At 37.4% G+C, this 17,696-nt stretch overlaps 1 protein-coding gene across 3 annotated transcripts in view; it reads left to right on the forward strand.

The window, feature by feature from the left end:
* Positions 1-11,437, forward strand: part of RAE1 (ribonucleic acid export 1) — a 31,611-nt gene extending 20,174 nt beyond the window's left edge. For 2 of the 3 annotated variants that reach the window (XM_053703941.1, XM_053704028.1), the window contains exons 9-13: positions 6,522-6,628; positions 6,712-6,787; positions 8,589-8,783; positions 8,905-8,990; positions 11,077-11,437. In XM_053703941.1, the coding sequence (XP_053559916.1) occupies positions 6,522-6,628; positions 6,712-6,787; positions 8,589-8,783; positions 8,905-8,990; position 11,077 (465 nt within the window). In that variant the 3' untranslated portion in view covers positions 11,078-11,437. Of the gene's footprint in view, positions 1-6,521; positions 6,629-6,711; positions 6,788-8,588; positions 8,784-8,904; positions 8,992-11,076 lie in introns of those variants that run through there. The other variant, XM_053704111.1, reaches the window with a different exon arrangement.
* The last annotated feature ends 6,259 nt before the right edge of the window (positions 11,438-17,696 follow it).

Raw genomic sequence — 17,696 nt, forward strand, 5'->3', positions numbered from 1 at the left:
CTTCTTCAGAAGCAGTTTTTGGTAGAAAAGTTCTTCAGGCAGCTGTTTCAGTTTGATTCTTCTGCTTATAATTTCAGTTTTTTTCATTATAAGATTAAAACTTTTTGATTTGGGTTGTGGATTTTTTTTCAGCAGAATTGGCTGTCTTTATTTTTATCCCTCCCTCTCTCTAGTGACTCTTGCGTGGAGTTCCACATCTTGGGTATTTGCTATCCCATACGTCACTAGCTCATGGACTCTTGCTAATTACATGAAAGAAAACATAATTTATGTAAGAACTTACCTGATCAATTCATTTCTTTTATATTGGCAAGAGTCCATGAGGCCCACCCTTTTTGTGGTGGTTATGGTTTTTTTTGTATAAAGCACAATTATTCCAATTCCTTGTTGATGCAAATCCCTCTACCAATACAATCCAAGCATTCTGCTAGCCTTACTCGCTGCAGTACTAAAAGTCCCATTCCTTATTTGTAACAGTCAGTAAAGTGTCATTGAGTCTATAATTATGTATTTTAAAAATACATAGAACATATTCTGCTATGTGCAGAACATTGGAATGGGAAATATTTACAGCAAATACACAGTAACACTTTATTAAATATGAATTTTGCATAAATATGATTTTACATGTTTTCATCTCTTTAACTGCAAAGTGCTCCAATGTATGTGTGTGTGTAATATATATATATATATATATATATATATATATATATATATATATATATATATATGTGTGTATATATGTATGTGTGTATGTGTATATATATATATATATAATATATGTGTATATATATATATATATATATATATATATATATATATGTGTGTACATATTTATTGCTTATATGTGTTTCTTAATAGTGACCACAAGAGGGAGTTTTTTATGGTGTTTTTTCTATGCATTTATGTACAGTATTTTTACATAATTTTTTTTGTAATAACTGGAAATGCACAGTAACACTTTATTAAATATGAATTTTGCATAAATATGATTTTGCATGTTTTCATCTCTTTAACTGAAAAGTGCTCCAATGCATGTGTGTGTGTGTGTGTGTGTGTATATATATGTATATATCAGGAGACAGCACTCACTGGTCTTGACAATACTGGATTTATTCAGTGACGTTTCGGGGAATACACCCCTTCATCAGACCGGGTGTATGGGGTGTATTCCCCGAAACGTCACTGAATAAATCCAGTATTGTCAAGACCAGTGAGTGCTATAAATATGTACACATATATATATATATATATATATATATATATATATATATATATATATATATATATATATATATATATATATATAGTGTGTGTACATATTTATTGCTTATATGTGTTTCCTAATAGTGACCACAAGAGGGAGTCTTTTATGGTGTTTTTTCTATGCATCTATGTACAGTATTTTTACATAATTTTTTTTTTTTTGTAATAACTGGAAATGCACATTCTATCATTCAACTGGCTTCTGCAATCAGAGAAGCAAAGATTGGGAATAAACAACACGCTCTCTAGGAGCACAAATTATGAAAAAAAAAGTGCACAAAAGAATTAAACAAAAAATGTTAAATGGGGAAAAATAAACAATAATCATGAGAATAAAATAACTCAAGAGTTAATACTTCAGTCCAAAAGATGTTCAAAGCTGTCCATCCTAAGGTAGCGTGTATTTCAAGTAAATGTATCCAATGATCAAAGAACAAAATCTTAAAGTGTAGCAGTGGAACACAGCAAGCAGGGTCTTTAACCCCAATTCACACCAGGATACGGCTGCTCCTCTTCTTAACCCTTAAAGGGACAGTCAAGTCTAAAATTACATGCCCTATTTGAATCATGAACGTTTTATTAAACAACTTTCCAATTTACTTTTATCGCCAATTTTGCTTTCTCTTGGTATTCTTAGTTGAAAGCTAAACCTAGGAGGTTCATATGCTAATTTCTTAGACCTTGAAGGCTGCCTCTAATCTAAATGCAATTTGAGTTTTTCACCACTAGAGGGCATTAGTTCACGTTTCATATAGATAACATTGAGCTCATGCACGTGAATTTACCATGGAGACAGCTCTGATTGGCTAAACTGCAAGTCTGTCAAAAGAACTGAAATAAGGGGCAGTCTGCTGAGGCTTAGATACAAGGTAGTTACAGAGGTAAAATGTGTATAATTATAACTGTTGTTTATGCAAAACCTGGGGAATTGGTAATTAAGGGATTATCTATCTTTTAAAACAATAAAAATTCTGGTGTTGACTGTCCCTTTAAAGGTAATGCTAATGATCAAACGTTTCTGTAAAGAAAGCAAACGAAAGGGCGTCTCCTGTGTGTATCAGCAATTCCAAATGGTACTCCTATTGATTAAAAGATATACAGGGTACTCACATTTGGTAGCAGCATTTAATTGTGCTTATAGACGCAGACCAAATGTGAGTACCCTGTATATATTTTAATCAATAGGAGTACCTTTTTGGAATTGCTGATACACACAGGAGGTGCCCTTTCATTTGCTTTCTTTGCAGAAACGTTTGAACAAAGATTGGGAATAAAGTTATATAAAAGTCCATTGAGTTAAAATTCTTGTTTTTCGTGCGTGCATTTTTTCAGATCACAAGGAATGCGCACTAGTCACTTTTTCTACTTTTTCTGTTCTGTAGGTGATATCTTTGTCCTGGAGTTCTAGCAAAAGGAGCTTTTTTTTTTGTTATATTAACACATTTCCCCTCCCCGATGCTCATTTATATGTAGTGCATACTTACACAACTTTGGGATATGAAAGATTTAATCCCATGGTGTGCAATCTACCATAAAATACTTAGATATACCTTATATACTTAGATATACCTTAAAGAGTGGTTTCCAAAGATTATTTTATTTATTTTTTTTTAAAGCAAAAAAACAAACAACCCTAATAGCTCTTTTATAGGCAGCTTTTAAATGTCTATCAATTCTGTTAGCAATGCATTGCTAGATAAAATACAAGATAAAGGGCAAGAGGAAAATGCCATAAGAATAATTAGTACATTTTGATGAAAAACATAGAGATATATTGAAGACATGGATGTATTTTTGCCTAGGCAAACAAGGCACTTGTCTATGGCTGCAGATTTGGTGAAGGCAGCACTTTTTTGTGTGTCGCTACACACTCACTGCATGAAACAAGTCATGTTGCACCCCCACCAAAAAAAGGCCTAAAACCTGGGGGGCAGCAACATTTTAAGTGCCTAGGGCAGCATAAAACCTTAAAGATGCCATTTGAAGGGAGATCTTTAAGAAATTTTGGCCGGTTATTAATCAAGATCCTGGCTATTATTCCAGTAACCTTTGATTACCAATAGGAGTTTTAAAATATCTTCTGACTAGCAGTCATTATGTTGAGAAAGCACCACAGATATGGCTTACCAAAAGGAATGGGGTTTTTTTTTTGGGTTTTTTTCTTCAAATGCGGAGGGTGTCAAGCTTGTAAGAACATTCTCCCATTAAAAGTGTTTGTTTCAACATTAGATTTTAAAGTAGAAATATCAGATTCCACATTTTTTGAACTGCAGATCTAGACTAGTAGTTGATGTGGACATCTGTGACTGTCCAAAAATGTATGTAGGTAAAATGACCAGAGAACTACGCAAGCGAAAAGCGATTTATCGCAGGTGTTTGCGTGCGGGATCAGTACTTCACATCAGAGGTTCCCTGCATGAAGGTAGTTTAAACCTCAGCACTTTACAACAAATACCAGATATTGCTTTAAAATGTAAGTCACTTAAAAAAAAAAAGTCATGACTGTTTAGGGCTGGTATAACAAACATATGGGTTTGTGTGTGTGGGACAGTAGTGGGAGACTTCTCACCAAACAGGTACTATTCATATTCATGAAAACTATATAAAAAAATCCACCTTGAGTTTTCTTTTGTTTTCTTTTTTTTTTTCATTTTTTTTTTTTATTTTTATATATATATATATATATATATATATATATATATATATATATATATATATATATATATATATATATATATATATATATATATATATATATATATATATTTTTTTTTTTTTATTTTTTTTTTTTTTTTTTTAGATTTGTAATACAGCATACAAAGATCTTGAAACAATAGTACAAAATAATATTGGGTTACAATAGTGATGCACAATTAAGCGTACATGTATAAGATGCCTAATGCTCAAACAACCTCCAGATTCACATTAGAGACCGCTTTTGGACCTCATTTATAAATATACAAAGTTTAGGAGGTTATAACTAACTGAGGAGACCACTCTTGGGCCTCAATAAAAAACCTCTTTTAATATTTATGTCAAAATCTGTAGTAACACATCTAACTGGTTTCTGATATTGAAGGAGTTACTGCCGCTCTTATTGAAACTAAAGCTGTTTGCACCCGCTAAGCATATCAACATAATGGTCTTTATGTGGGGACTTTAAAGTGAGTAAGAGTAACGACCAAAAGATACATTATTTTTTTTTTTTTAAAACTTATAAACCAAATTTCCTAGGGCTGTATAAAAGATATTCTGTTAAGTTTTCTAATTTACTAATGCACCGAATGTACACAAGGAAGTTTATGTTGCAGTGGATTTTCTTTTTAATTAGTTGCCCTAATTCTTCATGAGATACTGGTCATGTTTGAAGGTTTTTTTTCGTTTTTACCCCCCCTTTTTTTTGTTGTTATAAATTGCTGTCACAAAAATCTTCTGAGCTATGTACATAATCTTACTGATCTGTTCTTTCCTTTAATTGTTGTAGGCCATTGCTACTTTGCTGTATGTTAGGAAGAAGACACAAACCTTAAAGGGACAGTATGCACCAATTTTCATATAACTGCATGTAATAGAAACTACTATAAAGAAGAATATGCACAGATACTGATATAAAAATCCACTATAAAAACTTTTAAAAAGTTATTTAGAAGCTCCAAATTTAGCACTGTTGATGAGGTTAGGCTGAGACCCCCACTGAAATAGGCTTAGAAAGCGACACTCCCCTGCATATGAAAAGACCCATTACAAAAACAAGAGAAAGCAGACATCAAACTTTTGGGGCTTGATTACGAGTCTGAAAAGCAGCACAATGTTATTTAAAAATCAGCAAAACTATACATTTTTCCAAAAACACTCCCAGATGGGCTATATAAATTAAATGGATCTACAAAACTTTTATGCAAAGAAAAATCAAATGTACAATGTCCCTTTAAATCCAAATTAATCTCTGCATTTTAACAATGCATAAAATTTTTCAATATTGAAAATGAAACATGATTGCAATATACATGAATTATTAATTTTGTTACTTTTTGCTGTAAAATACATCAGAATATTGTACTTGTTCCACTTTCTCCCAGGAAGGCTTGGGTTAATGCTCTTAACTAATTTATCTGTGAGGTTTTGTTTACTCCCTCCTCTCCTTCCATTCCCTGTACTCATTAGTGCGGATTATCGGTTTTGCATCAACAATCATTGGAAAATTATTTTTTGCAATAGCAGTGAGCATACTAGGTAGCACTCAGCTAAGATTAAAAGCAAAATGGAAGAGTTGTCCCATTTGGCCAGGTACGGTAACTAACTCTTCCATTTTTGCTTTAAATCGTAGCTGAGTGCTTGTAAGTGAGTGCTGGACTTCCTCTGTGTGCTGTATTAATTTGTTTTGTTATTTTCCCTATGGTCCTTGCACCCATGCCTATCACTATCTATTAATCCTAATATATATTCCTTTTCAATCTCTAAAAGAGATATGGGTCTGTCTGTGTAAATACCTGTTAAATTACTACTGATTAACTAAACTGAATCCGTGCTAAACCACCTTAAATAGAAGAGGACAGTCTACCCCAGTCTCTTTCCTTAACTGCACATGTGCAAACAGAGTTCATTCTATATGTGTTTTTAGTTTGAGGTTGGTTAGCAAGAGTTTTTTTTTTTTTTTTTTCTGGGGGACAGGATAATCAGTGAAAAACCCCCACATAAAACTATATGCTCATTTGACAAAATAAAGCTGCATTGTTAATTTTCATAATTATTTTCAGATATAAAGGTACATTATTTTGCAGCTTACAATTTTGTTTTTAATGTCTCTTTAATTATTATGAAAAGCACTGCCCCTCTAGGACCCAGATGGCAAAGTTCACTTTGTCTTCTATAGTTTTACCAATTCCAATGTTACTTTATGCATATGATTGAGTGCTCATTCATTGCACTGTTCTCTAGTAAGTTAGCTGCACTAAATGACGCGGTGGTGAGGCTGGCGAGATCTGTACTTTTAAGAGGTGATGTGTGTTTTTTTTTTTTTTTTTTTTGCTCAAATATAGGGCAGCTATATTCCAGTATCCAACAACTCAATCACTCCCTCTGGGTTTCGTAACTGTAGTCTGCTTCCTATGCTAATCATCATTACTAAATTAGAAGTCCATATGATTAGACCCGTTTTTTTTTGTTGTTTTTGTTTTTTACATAGAAAGTACTGAATTGATGTGAGTGTGATTGTACATAACACTAATCATGCCTTTTGATCTATATTTTCCCAGCATCGCTGTGTTGCCATATTTAAGGACAAGCAGAACAAACCAACTGGCTTTGCCTTAGGAAGCATTGAAGGAAGAGTTGCCATCCACTATATCAACCCTCCAAATCCGTAAGTGTGAAGCAATAAGAGATTTGTCCATATTGTGTTTTAATAGCCCTGTAAATTTAATAGCACACCTCTCTATTTTCTAGAGCCAAAGACAACTTCACATTTAAATGCCACAGATCTAATGGGACAAACACCACAGCTCCCCAAGACATCTATGCTGTAAGTGTTTCCCTACTATTCTTTATCTGCTAATCATAAACTAATCGGTATGTATGACTGTTCCATACTTGTTACCTTGGTGTTAAGGACCCGCTAACATGTCATCCTTTACTGCCAAAACTTCAAATGTGTTACTGAAAATATTCAATCTAATGTAACTTACCATTGCTGTTTTATGCTGGTCTGGATTCCTGGTTCTGTGTTCACATGCCGTTTAAAGGAAAGATTGACAAATATTACTAGATCAAGCTAGATGCAATAACAATTTTTTTTCTTTAAATATAATCTTTAATACTACTCCAGTGTCAGTTGTAGAGACAATAGTAAAAGTACAGTAGAAGACAGAAGTGGTAAAAGAAATTCCTATCTTATAGTCTTCATGGGTTAATAAATATTTTTTCTATACCTAATATATTATATTGCTCTAAAGACTGTACAATTAACTTGCATATGAACAGACAATATAGATAAATGAACAATTGAGATGTAAACATATTACTGTTCATGTTCACTTCCATTTTGTTCATATATTTGATTAATTAGGCATGGGCATTGGGAATAGTTCGTTAGCATCCAAATGCAGAACAAGGGCGCTGCTTGTGGCTTTCGACTTTTTTCGGAACTGGATTCCTTCTTGTGAAAGTGCAACACTCTTAACACTCTCTATTGCCTCTGTTGGAGTACCTCAAGGCTCTGTCCTGGGTCCTCTACTCTTTTCTATTTACACTTCTTTACTGGGTAAACTTAACAGTTATGGCTTCAGCTATCACCTCTATGCTGATGATACCCAGATCTACCTTTCCACCCCTGCACTCTCTCCTTCTATCAATTCTCACATCAGCAACTGCTTATCTGGCATTTCCTCCTGGATGGCCTCTCACCACCTAAAAATAAACATGTCCAAGATCGAACTACTTCTAATTCCCCGCTCTAACTCTACTCCAGTTTCTAATTTTTCTATCACTGTTGGCGGCACCACTATCTCCCCATCACCCCAAGTCTGCTGCCTCTGAGTCATGCTTGACTCAAATCTGTCCTTCATTCCCCACATCCAATTGCTCTCTTCATCCAGCCGCAACCACCTACTCAATATCTCCAAAATTCCTCCGTTTCTAAGTGCTGAAACTACTAAACAGCTAATCCACTCCCTGGTAATTTCCCGACTTGACTACTGTAACAACTTACTAACTGACCTTCCTCTCTCCCCTCCAATCCATCCTAAATGCATCTGCCAGGCTAAGCCACCTCTCTCGATGCTCTGTTTCTGCTGCACCACTCTGTGAGTTCCTTCACTGGCTCCCCATTCACAACCGAGTTAAATTCAAAATTCTCACCCTGACCTACAAATAAAATATTAAACAACTTTCCAATTTACTTTTATCATCTAATTTACTTTGTTCTCTTGGTATTCTTAGTTGAAAGCTAATCCTAGGTAGGCTCATGCTAATTTCTAAGCCTTTGAAGGCCGCCTCTGAATGCATTTAACAGTTTTTCCAAGCTAGAGGGTGTTAGTTCATGTGTGCCATGTAGATAACGTCTGTGGAGTTACTTATGAGATGGCACTGACTGACAAAAATGCATGTCTGTCAAATAAATTGAAACAAGTGGGCAATCTGCAAAGGCTTAAATACAAGGTAATTGCAGAGGTAAAAAGTATATAAGTATAACCATGTTAGTTAGGAAAAACTAAGAGTGTGGGTAATAAAGGGATTATCTATCTTTTTAAACAAATATTCTTGAGTATACTGTCCCTTTTAAGTATAGTAGTCACTTTGTATTTAACGCTTCTCTCATTGCTTAGGTAAATGGTATCGCTTTCCACCCTGTACATGGTACTTTGGCCACGGTTGGCTCTGATGGCAGATTTAGCTTCTGGGACAAAGATGCTAGAACCAAACTGAAAACATCAGAGCAGCTAGACCAACCCATATCTGCATGCAGCTTCAATCACAACGGAAACATTTTTGCTTATTCTTCCAGCTATGATTGGTCAAAGGTGAGTATAACTAATTGCACACAGGACGAGGTGATGGTATAATAGAGTTTGTTTTTCTATTGTCTTGTTTTGCCTTTTTTAACCTGTTGTGTGTTTTTTTTTTTTTTCTCCTAAATAACAGGGGCATGAGTTCTATAATCCACAAAAGAAGAACTATATATTTTTGCGGAATGCAGCAGAAGAATTAAAACCAAGGAATAAGAAATAGTCAGTATGCTTTTAAAACCTTTAGTCAAACCTTTCATGAAAATGATTGTTGTATGCAGATGTCAATACCATGTATTGTCTTGTCAACAAAAAATATGTTTACAATTGTATATGAATCTACTGACTATGATCATTTGTGTCCAAAGTGTTTATTTAGATGTAAGAATGAATAAGTACCTTACAATTGCTGTGTGTATAATATTGAAAACTGTTACTACGTTTTTCTCAAGGCAGCAGAGAAATTATATTTTATAAACGAGTACTGTCTATACTAGAACACTGTTTGCGAAGTCTTCTGTAGTAAAGTAATCGCTCACCCAAACCGATTGCGTGATTGCAGTTATACAGACCACTCTAGACAATACACATAAATGAGTGTTTGTGCTGATTATTACAAGTCAGTGCCTGCTGCGCGTGCGCCCTACCGTGTAAAGCACTTACCACTTGTTCCTCACAGCGTCTTCTGGCATCTGGAGGTCTGCATGTCTCATTACATTATAACCTGGAGACCGGAGTCGCCCATTAACTCCATAGTGCCAATTTCATATAATCCAGAAAGAGTCCAGGGTGAAAGACCAGGATGTATAAAGCAAAGATAAACCTGGAAGAAGTGCCATGTTACAGACACAAAAACGCATAGCTTGTCTATTAAAGCTGGTCTGTAGTATAGCAAATGAATAGCTTCATTTTATACTTCAGTCGTCCACTCTGGATTCATCTTGCATTATTTGTAGCCAGCTATATATGGTACATGAAATAAAAAATACCATTATTATTTAAGGAACACTAAAGACTTTGAGATTGTAATGCTTAATTATGGATAGTAAAACCACTTTGCTGTATACTTTCATTGTTTATTTTGCCTCCTTGTCCTGTAATTATTTGGGATGTCAAATCATAACTGAAAGAGCACATGGCAGGCTTCACAGACCTAACCTTGCCACATAGCTCTCTGATTTGCAGGTTATCAAATCTGCAGAAGCTAAAGAATGGATATTTTGTTAACACAGGAATAAGCCCTGTCATATGCAGACTCCAAAGGAACGTGGTGGGTGACACTAAAGCATTGGAAAAACCATTGCAGAAAGCTGTGTTGGTCATTTTAATAACATTCAGACTGCTGATATGTTTAATCTATTGGAAGACTGCAGACGTTTTGTAATAAAAAGGTGTTTACTTTCCCTTTAACACTATTTTGACAGTTTTTTTTTTTTTTTAATCATTTTTACTTTAGAAATGATTTACATATTTTTAAAGAGATCCAGTAGAAATGCACAATCCACACGTGCACAATAAAATAATGCAATAGCACTTATTTCTCAGAAATGTCAGATTGCCTCTATCTACGCTAAACTCTTGCACATGCCCAGTAGGAGCTGGTGTCTCAGAAAGTGTACACTGTATAGAAACTGATAGTGGAAGTAAGCTGGGATGTTTATTAAATTGCACATTTACCTGAAAGTTTCATTTTGACTTTAGTGTCCCTTATTTTTTTTTTTTTTAAAGAGACATGAAACACAAATTTTTGTTTTTCATCACTCAGAGAATACATTTTTAAAAATGTTTCAGATTAATTTGTATTATTAAATTTGCATCGTTTTGTTGCTGAAGAGATATCTAGATAGGTAGCCTGCACAAGTCTGGAGCACTGAGTGACAGGAAATAGCGAGAGCTCTTGCTGATGTATAACACTGCGCACTCCTTAACTTACCTTCCTGGTTTTCAACAAAGGATAACCAGAAAATTTGATAATAAAAGTACATTGGAAAGTTGTCTTAAATTTTATGTTCTATCTGAATCATGAAAAAAACATTTTTGGATTTTAAATTCTTCCAAACTGCAGTGTGAAGGAATTATTTATTAAGCTACATAGTTTAACATATAGCAGTTGGCATACTGTATTGAAACAGAGCCAATATTCAAAATCCTAAAAAAATCAAATAGTCAAAACTAGATATAAAGTTTAACTAAACTTTTAGAACGTCCCTTTCTTACTAACTTTTCTTGTGTCAGTTGACAGAAGAACAATGTGATCCAGCATTTGGTGCGGTGTGTACTTAATTAGAGTTTTTATTTGTTTTGACAGATGGAAAAGAATATCTACATGGATTAAAGACATTTATCATCTAATCCTAGCTCAGCACTTAAAACATACACAAACATTCTGTGCTGAAATTTGTTAGCAGCTCTGTAGGTGTAAAATCCTAATTCTACTCAAATACGTAAGGAAGGACGCCTATGGGACAGAAATATGAATAATTGCCCGCTCTGCAGCCACAAACCTTCAGGTTTTTTTTTTTTTATTTAATGGATCTGTACTTGGTGTGTTTGAAGCCAGCATGCCAATATAGACATAAAGAGGATCTGCCTTAACGTATGCCAGAATTATTTGGCGTTTTGTTCTTTTATTTTCTATTTGAATAAAGTCCTTTTTATTAAACGGTGAATGTATTGAAAGTGGTGTACACTTTTTAAAGTTCTTTTAAGACATGTAAAATGTACAGTTTTTTTGGTTTTTTTTTTACAGTTTAATTTATTATCAATACTTTTGATATGTTAAACATTTAAATTACGATGTTATAATTTCATAGCTGAGCAGTTGGCTAGTCAGTGCTTAGCCCATCCGATTGGGTGTGTGTCTCCTTGTGCACACGCACTAACTACTATGTAAGTAAGAGTGAGAGATGTGGGTATTATAGGACAAGTCTGAGCATGTGAGAGAGCATGTGTACGATTAAAAGATATAACCTGAACCAGAAAACCTGGTATATTCCTTAAGAGCTTTTCTCACTTGTATAAATAGTACCATTCCAGTCCTTAAGGAAAACCAGGTTTCTCTTGTAAGGTGTATCCAGTCCACGGATCATCCATTTCTTGTGGGATATTCTCCTTCCCAACAGGAAGTTGCAAGAGGATCACCCACAGCAGAGCTGCTATATAGCTCCTCCCCTAACTGCCAGATCCAGTCATTCTCTTGCAACTCTCAACAAGCATGGAGGTAGTAAGAGGAAAGTGGTGAAATGTAGCTGTTATCTTGCTTCAATCAAAAGTTTGTTATTTATAAATGGTACCGGAGTTGTACTATTTTGTCCCAGGCAGAAAAATAGAAGAATCTGCCTGAGATTTCTATGATCTTAGCAGGTTGTAACTAAGATCCATTGCTTTTCTCACACATGACTGAAGAGAGAGGTAACTTCAGTGGGGGAATGGCGTGCAGGTTATCCTGCTATGAGGTATGTGCAGTTAAGATTTTTTTCTAGAAGATGTGAATGTTAGAAAATGCTGCTGATACCAAATTTATGTAAGGTAAGCCTGAATACAGTGATTTTATAGCGACTGGTATCATGCTTACTTTCTGAGGTAATACTCTTTTATATTTACAATATAAAACGTTTGCTGGCATGTTTAAACGTTTTTATATATACTTTGGTGATTAAACTTTATTGGGGCCTAATTTTTTCCACATGGCTGGCTTAAATTTGCCTAGAAACAGTTTCCTGAGGCTTTCCACTGTTACTATGAGTGGGAGGGGCCTAATTTAGTGCTTTTTTGCGCAGTAACCTTTACAGACTGAGACATCCAGCTTCCTCCAGGAGTCCTCTGAATGCTATAGGACATCTCTAAAGGGCTCTTAGGCTTTCCAAAATCGTTTGTTGGGGAAGGTAGGCCCACAGCAAGGCTAAATCGTTTTTTTGATCCGTTTTTTGAACTAAGGGGTTAATCATCCATTTGCAAGTGGGTGCAATGCTCTGTTAGCTTATTATACACACTAAAAATTTTGTTTGATTTACTGCCTTTTTTCACTGTTTTTCAAATTCTGACAAAATTTGTTTCTCTTAAAGGCACAGTACCATTTATTATATTTGCTTGTTAACTTGATTTAAAGTGTTTTCCAAGCTTGCTAGTCTCATTGCTAGTCTGTACAAACATGTCTGACATAGAGGAAACTCCTTGTTCATTATGTTTAAAAGCCATGGCGGAACCCCCTCTTACAATGTGTACCAAATGTACTGATTTCACTTTAAGCAATAAAGATCATATTCTGTCTTTTTAAAAAAAATTATCACCAGAGGAATCTGACGAGGGGGAAGTTATGCCGACTAACTCTCCCCACGTGTCAGATCCTTTGACTCCCGCTCAAGGGACTCACGCTCAAATGGCGCCAAATACATCTAGGGCACCCATAGCGTTTACTTTACAAGACATGGCGGCAGTCATGGATAATACACTGTCAGCGGTATTAGCCAGACTACCTGAATTTAGAGGAAAGCGAGATAGCTCTGGGGTTAGACGAAATACAGAGCATACTGACGCTTTAAGAGCTATGTCTGATACTGCCTCACAATATGCAGAAGCTGAAGATGGAGAGCTTCTTTCTGTGGGTGATGTTTCTGACTCAGGGAAGATGATGCAACCTGATTCTGATATCTCTACATTTAAATTTAAGCTTGAACACCTCCGCGTGTTACTCAGGGAGGTTTTAGCTGCTCTGAATGACTGATACAATTGCAGTGCCAGAGAAATTGTGTAGACTGGATAAATACTATGCAGTGCCGGTGTGTACTGATGTTTTTCCAATACCTAAAAGGTTTACAGAAATTATTACTAAGGAATGGGATAGACCAGGTGTGCCGTTCTCTCCCCCTCCTATTTTTAGAAAAATAGACGCCACCACACGGGACTTATGGCAGACAGTACCTAAGGTGGAGGGAGCAGTTTCTACCCTATCAAAGCGTATTACTATCCCTGTCGAGGACAGTTGTGTTTTCTTAGATCCAATGGATAAAAAGTTAGAGGGTTACCTTTAGAAAATGTTTATTCAATAAGGTTTTATCCTACAGCCCCTTGCATGCATTGTTCCTGTCACTGCTGCTGCGGCGTTCTGGTTTGAGTCTCTGGAAGAGGCTTTACAGGTAGCGACTCTATTGGATGACATACTTGACAAGCTTAGAGCACTTAAGCTAGCCAATTCTTTTGTTTCTGATGCCATTGTTCATTTGACTAAACTAACGGCTAAGAATTCTGGTTTTGCTATCCAGGCGCGTAGAGCGCTATGGCTTAAATCATGGTCAGCTGACGTTACTTCAAAGTCTAAGCTGCTTGACATTCCCTTCAAGGGGCAGACCCTATTCGGGCCTGGTTTGAAGGAGATTATTGCTGATATCACTGGAGGAAAAGGTCATGCCCTTCCTCAGGATAGGTCCAAATCAAGGGCCAAACAGTCTAATTTTCGTGCCTTTTCGAAACTTAAGGCAAGTGCGGCATCAACTTCCTCTAATGCAAAACAAGAGGGAACTTTTGCTCAGTCCAAGACGGTCTGGAGACCTAACCAGACCTGGAACAAAGGTAAGCAGGCCAAAAAGCCTGCTGCTGCCTCTAAGACAGCATGAAGGAACGGCCCCCTATCCGGTAACGGATCTAGTAGGGGGCAGACTTTCGCTCTAAGCCCAGGCGTGGGCAAGAGATGTCCAGGATCCCTGGGCGTTGGAAATTATATCCCAGGGATATCTTCTGGACTTCAAGGCTTCCCCCCCCAAAAAGGGAGATTTCACCTTTCACAATTATCTGCAAACCAGATAAAGTGAGGCATTCTTACACTGTGTACAAGACCTCCTAGTTATGGGAGTGATCCTTCCAGTTCCAAAGGAGGAACAGGGACAGGGATTTTACTCAAATCTGTTTGTGGTTCCCAAAAAAGAGGGAACCTTCAGACCAATTTTGGATCTAAAGATCTTAAACAAATTCCTCAGAGTTCCATCATTCAAGATGGAGACTATTCGTACCATCCTACTTATGATCCAGGAGGGTCAATACATGACTACAGTGGATCTAAAGGATGCTTATCTTCACATTCCGATACACAAAGATCATCGGTTTCTCAGGTTTGCCTTCCTAGACAGGCATTACCAGTTTGTAGGTCTTCCCTTTGGGTTAGCTACAACCCCAATAATTTTTACCGAGGTTCTGGGGTCGCTTCTGGTGGTCCTAAGGCCGCGGGGCATAGCAGTGGCCCCTTATTTAGACAACATCCTGATTCAGGCGTCAAACTTCCAAATTGCCAAGTCTCATAAGGACATAGTGTTGGCATTTCTGAGGTCGCATGGGTGGAAGGTGAACGAGGAAAAAGAGTTCTCTATCCCCCCTCACAAGAGTTTCCTTCCTAGGGTCTCTGATAGATTCTGTAGAAATGAAAATTTACCTGACGGAGTCCAGGTTATCAAAACTTCTAAATTCCTGCCGTATTCTTTATTCCATTCCTCGCCCTTCGGTGGCTCAGTGCATGGAAGTAATCGGCTTAATGGTAGCGGTAATGGACATAGTGCCGTTTGCACGCCTACATCTCAGACTGCTGCAACTCTGCATGCTCAGTTAGTGGAATGGGGATTACACAGATTTGTCCCCTCTACTAAATCTGGATCAAGAGACCAGGGATTCTCTTCTGGTGGCTATCTCGGGTCCATCTGTCCAAAGGTATGACCTTTCGCAGGCCAGATTGGACAATTGTAACAACAGATGCCAGCCTTCTAGGTTGGGGTGCAGTCTGGAACTCCCTGAAGGCTCAGGGATCGTAGACTCAGGAGGAGTCACTCCTTCCAATAAATATTCTGGAACTGAGAGCGATATTCAATGCTCTTCAGGCTTGGCCTCAGCTAGCGACAATGAGGTTCATCAGATTTCAGTCGGACAACATCACGACTGTGGCTTACATCAACCATCAAGGGGGAACAAGGAGTTCCCTAGCGATGTTAGAAGTCTCAAAGATAATTCGCTGGGCAGAGATTCACTCTTGCCACCTATCAGCTATCCATATCCCAGGTGTAGAGAACTGGGAGGCAGATTTTCTATGTCAGACTTTTCATCTGGGGGAGTGGGAGCTCCATCCGGAGGTGTTTGCACAATTGACTCATCGTTGGGGCAAACCAGAACTGGATCTCATGGCGTCTCGCCAGAACGCCAAGCTTCCTTGTTACGGATCCAGGTCCAGGGACCCCAAGGCAACGCTGATAGATGCTCTAGCAGCGCCTTGTTCCTTCAACCTGGCTTATGTGCTTCCACCGTTTCCTCTGCTCCCTTGTCTGATTGCCAAAATCAAGCAGGAGAGAGCATCGGTGATCTTGATAGCGCCTGCGTGGCCACGCAGGACTTGGTATGCAGATCTGGTGGACATGTCATCCTTTCCACCATGGACTCTGCTGCTGAGACAGGACCTTCTACTTCAAGGTCCTTTCAACCATCCAAATCTAATTTCTCTGAGGCTGACTGCCTGGAGATTGAACGCTTGATTTTATCAAAGTGTGGTTTCTCCGAGTCAGTCATTGATACCTTAATTCAGGCACGAAAGCCTGTCACCAGGAAAATCTATCATTAGATATGGCGTAAATATCTTTATTGGTGTGAATCCAAGGGCTACTCATGGAGTAAGGTCAGGATTCCCAGGATATTATCTTTTCTCCAAGAAGGATTGGAGAAAGGATTGTCAGCTAGTTCCTTAAAGGGACAGATTTCTGCGCTGTCCTTTTGCACAAGCGTCTGGCGGATGTTCCAGACGTTCAGGCATTTTGTCAGGCTTTAGTTAGAATCAAGCCTGTGTTTAAACCTGTTGCTCCACCTTGGAGCTTAAATTTGGTTCTTAAATTTCTTCAGGGGGCTCCGTTTGAACCTCTTCATTCCATAGATATCAAACTTTTATCTTGGAAAGTTCTTTTTTTGGTAGCTATTTCCTCGGCTCGTGGAGTTTCCGAGTTATCTGCCTTACAATGTGATTCTCCTTATCTGATCTTCCATGCAGATAAGGTAGTTCTGCGTACCAAACCTGGGTTTTTACCTAAGGTGGTATCTAATAAGAATATCAATCAAGAGATTGTTGTTCCGTCTTTGTGTCCTAATCCTTCTTCAAAGAAGGAACGTCTATTACACAATCTGGACGTGCTTCGTGCTTTAAAGTTTTACATACAAGCTACTAAAGTTTTTCGTCAAACATCTGCTTTGTTTATCTACTCTGGACAGAGGAGAGGTCAAAAGGCTTCGGCAACCTCTCTTTTTAGCTAAGAAGCATAATCCGCTTAGCCTATGAGACTGCTGGCCAGCAGCCTCCAGAAAGGATTACAGCTCATTCTACTAGAGCTGTGGCTTCCACATGGGCCTTTAAAAATGAGGCTTCTGTTAAACAGATTTGCAAGGCGGCGACTTGGTCTTCGCTTCATACTTTTTCAATATTCTACAAATTTGATACTTTTGCTTCTTCTGAGGCTATTTTTGGGAGAAAGGTTTTACAGGGAGTGGTACCTTCCGTTTAAGTACCTGCCTTGTCCCTCCCTTCATCCGTGTACTTTAGCTTTAGCTTTGGTATCCCACAAGTAATGGATAATCCGTGGACTGGATACACCTTACAAGAGAAAACATAATTTCTTTCATGTAATTAGCAAGAGTCCATGAGCTAGTGACGTATGTGATATACATTCCTACCAGGAGGGGCAAAGTTTCCCAAACCTCAAAATGCCTATAAATACACCCCTCACCACACCCACAATTCAGTTTTACAAACTTTGCCTCCGATGGAGGTGGTGAAGTAAGTTTGTGCTAGATTCTATGTTGATATGCGCTCCGCAGCAAGTTGGAGCCCGGTTTTCCTCTCAGCGTGCAGTGAATGTCAGAGGGATGTGAAGAGAGTATTGCCTATTTGAATGCAGTGATCTCCTTCTACGG

The sequence above is a fragment of the Bombina bombina genome, chromosome 1, assembly GCF_027579735.1.
Source record: "Bombina bombina isolate aBomBom1 chromosome 1, aBomBom1.pri, whole genome shotgun sequence".
Lineage (NCBI taxonomy): Eukaryota > Metazoa > Chordata > Amphibia > Anura > Bombinatoridae > Bombina > Bombina bombina.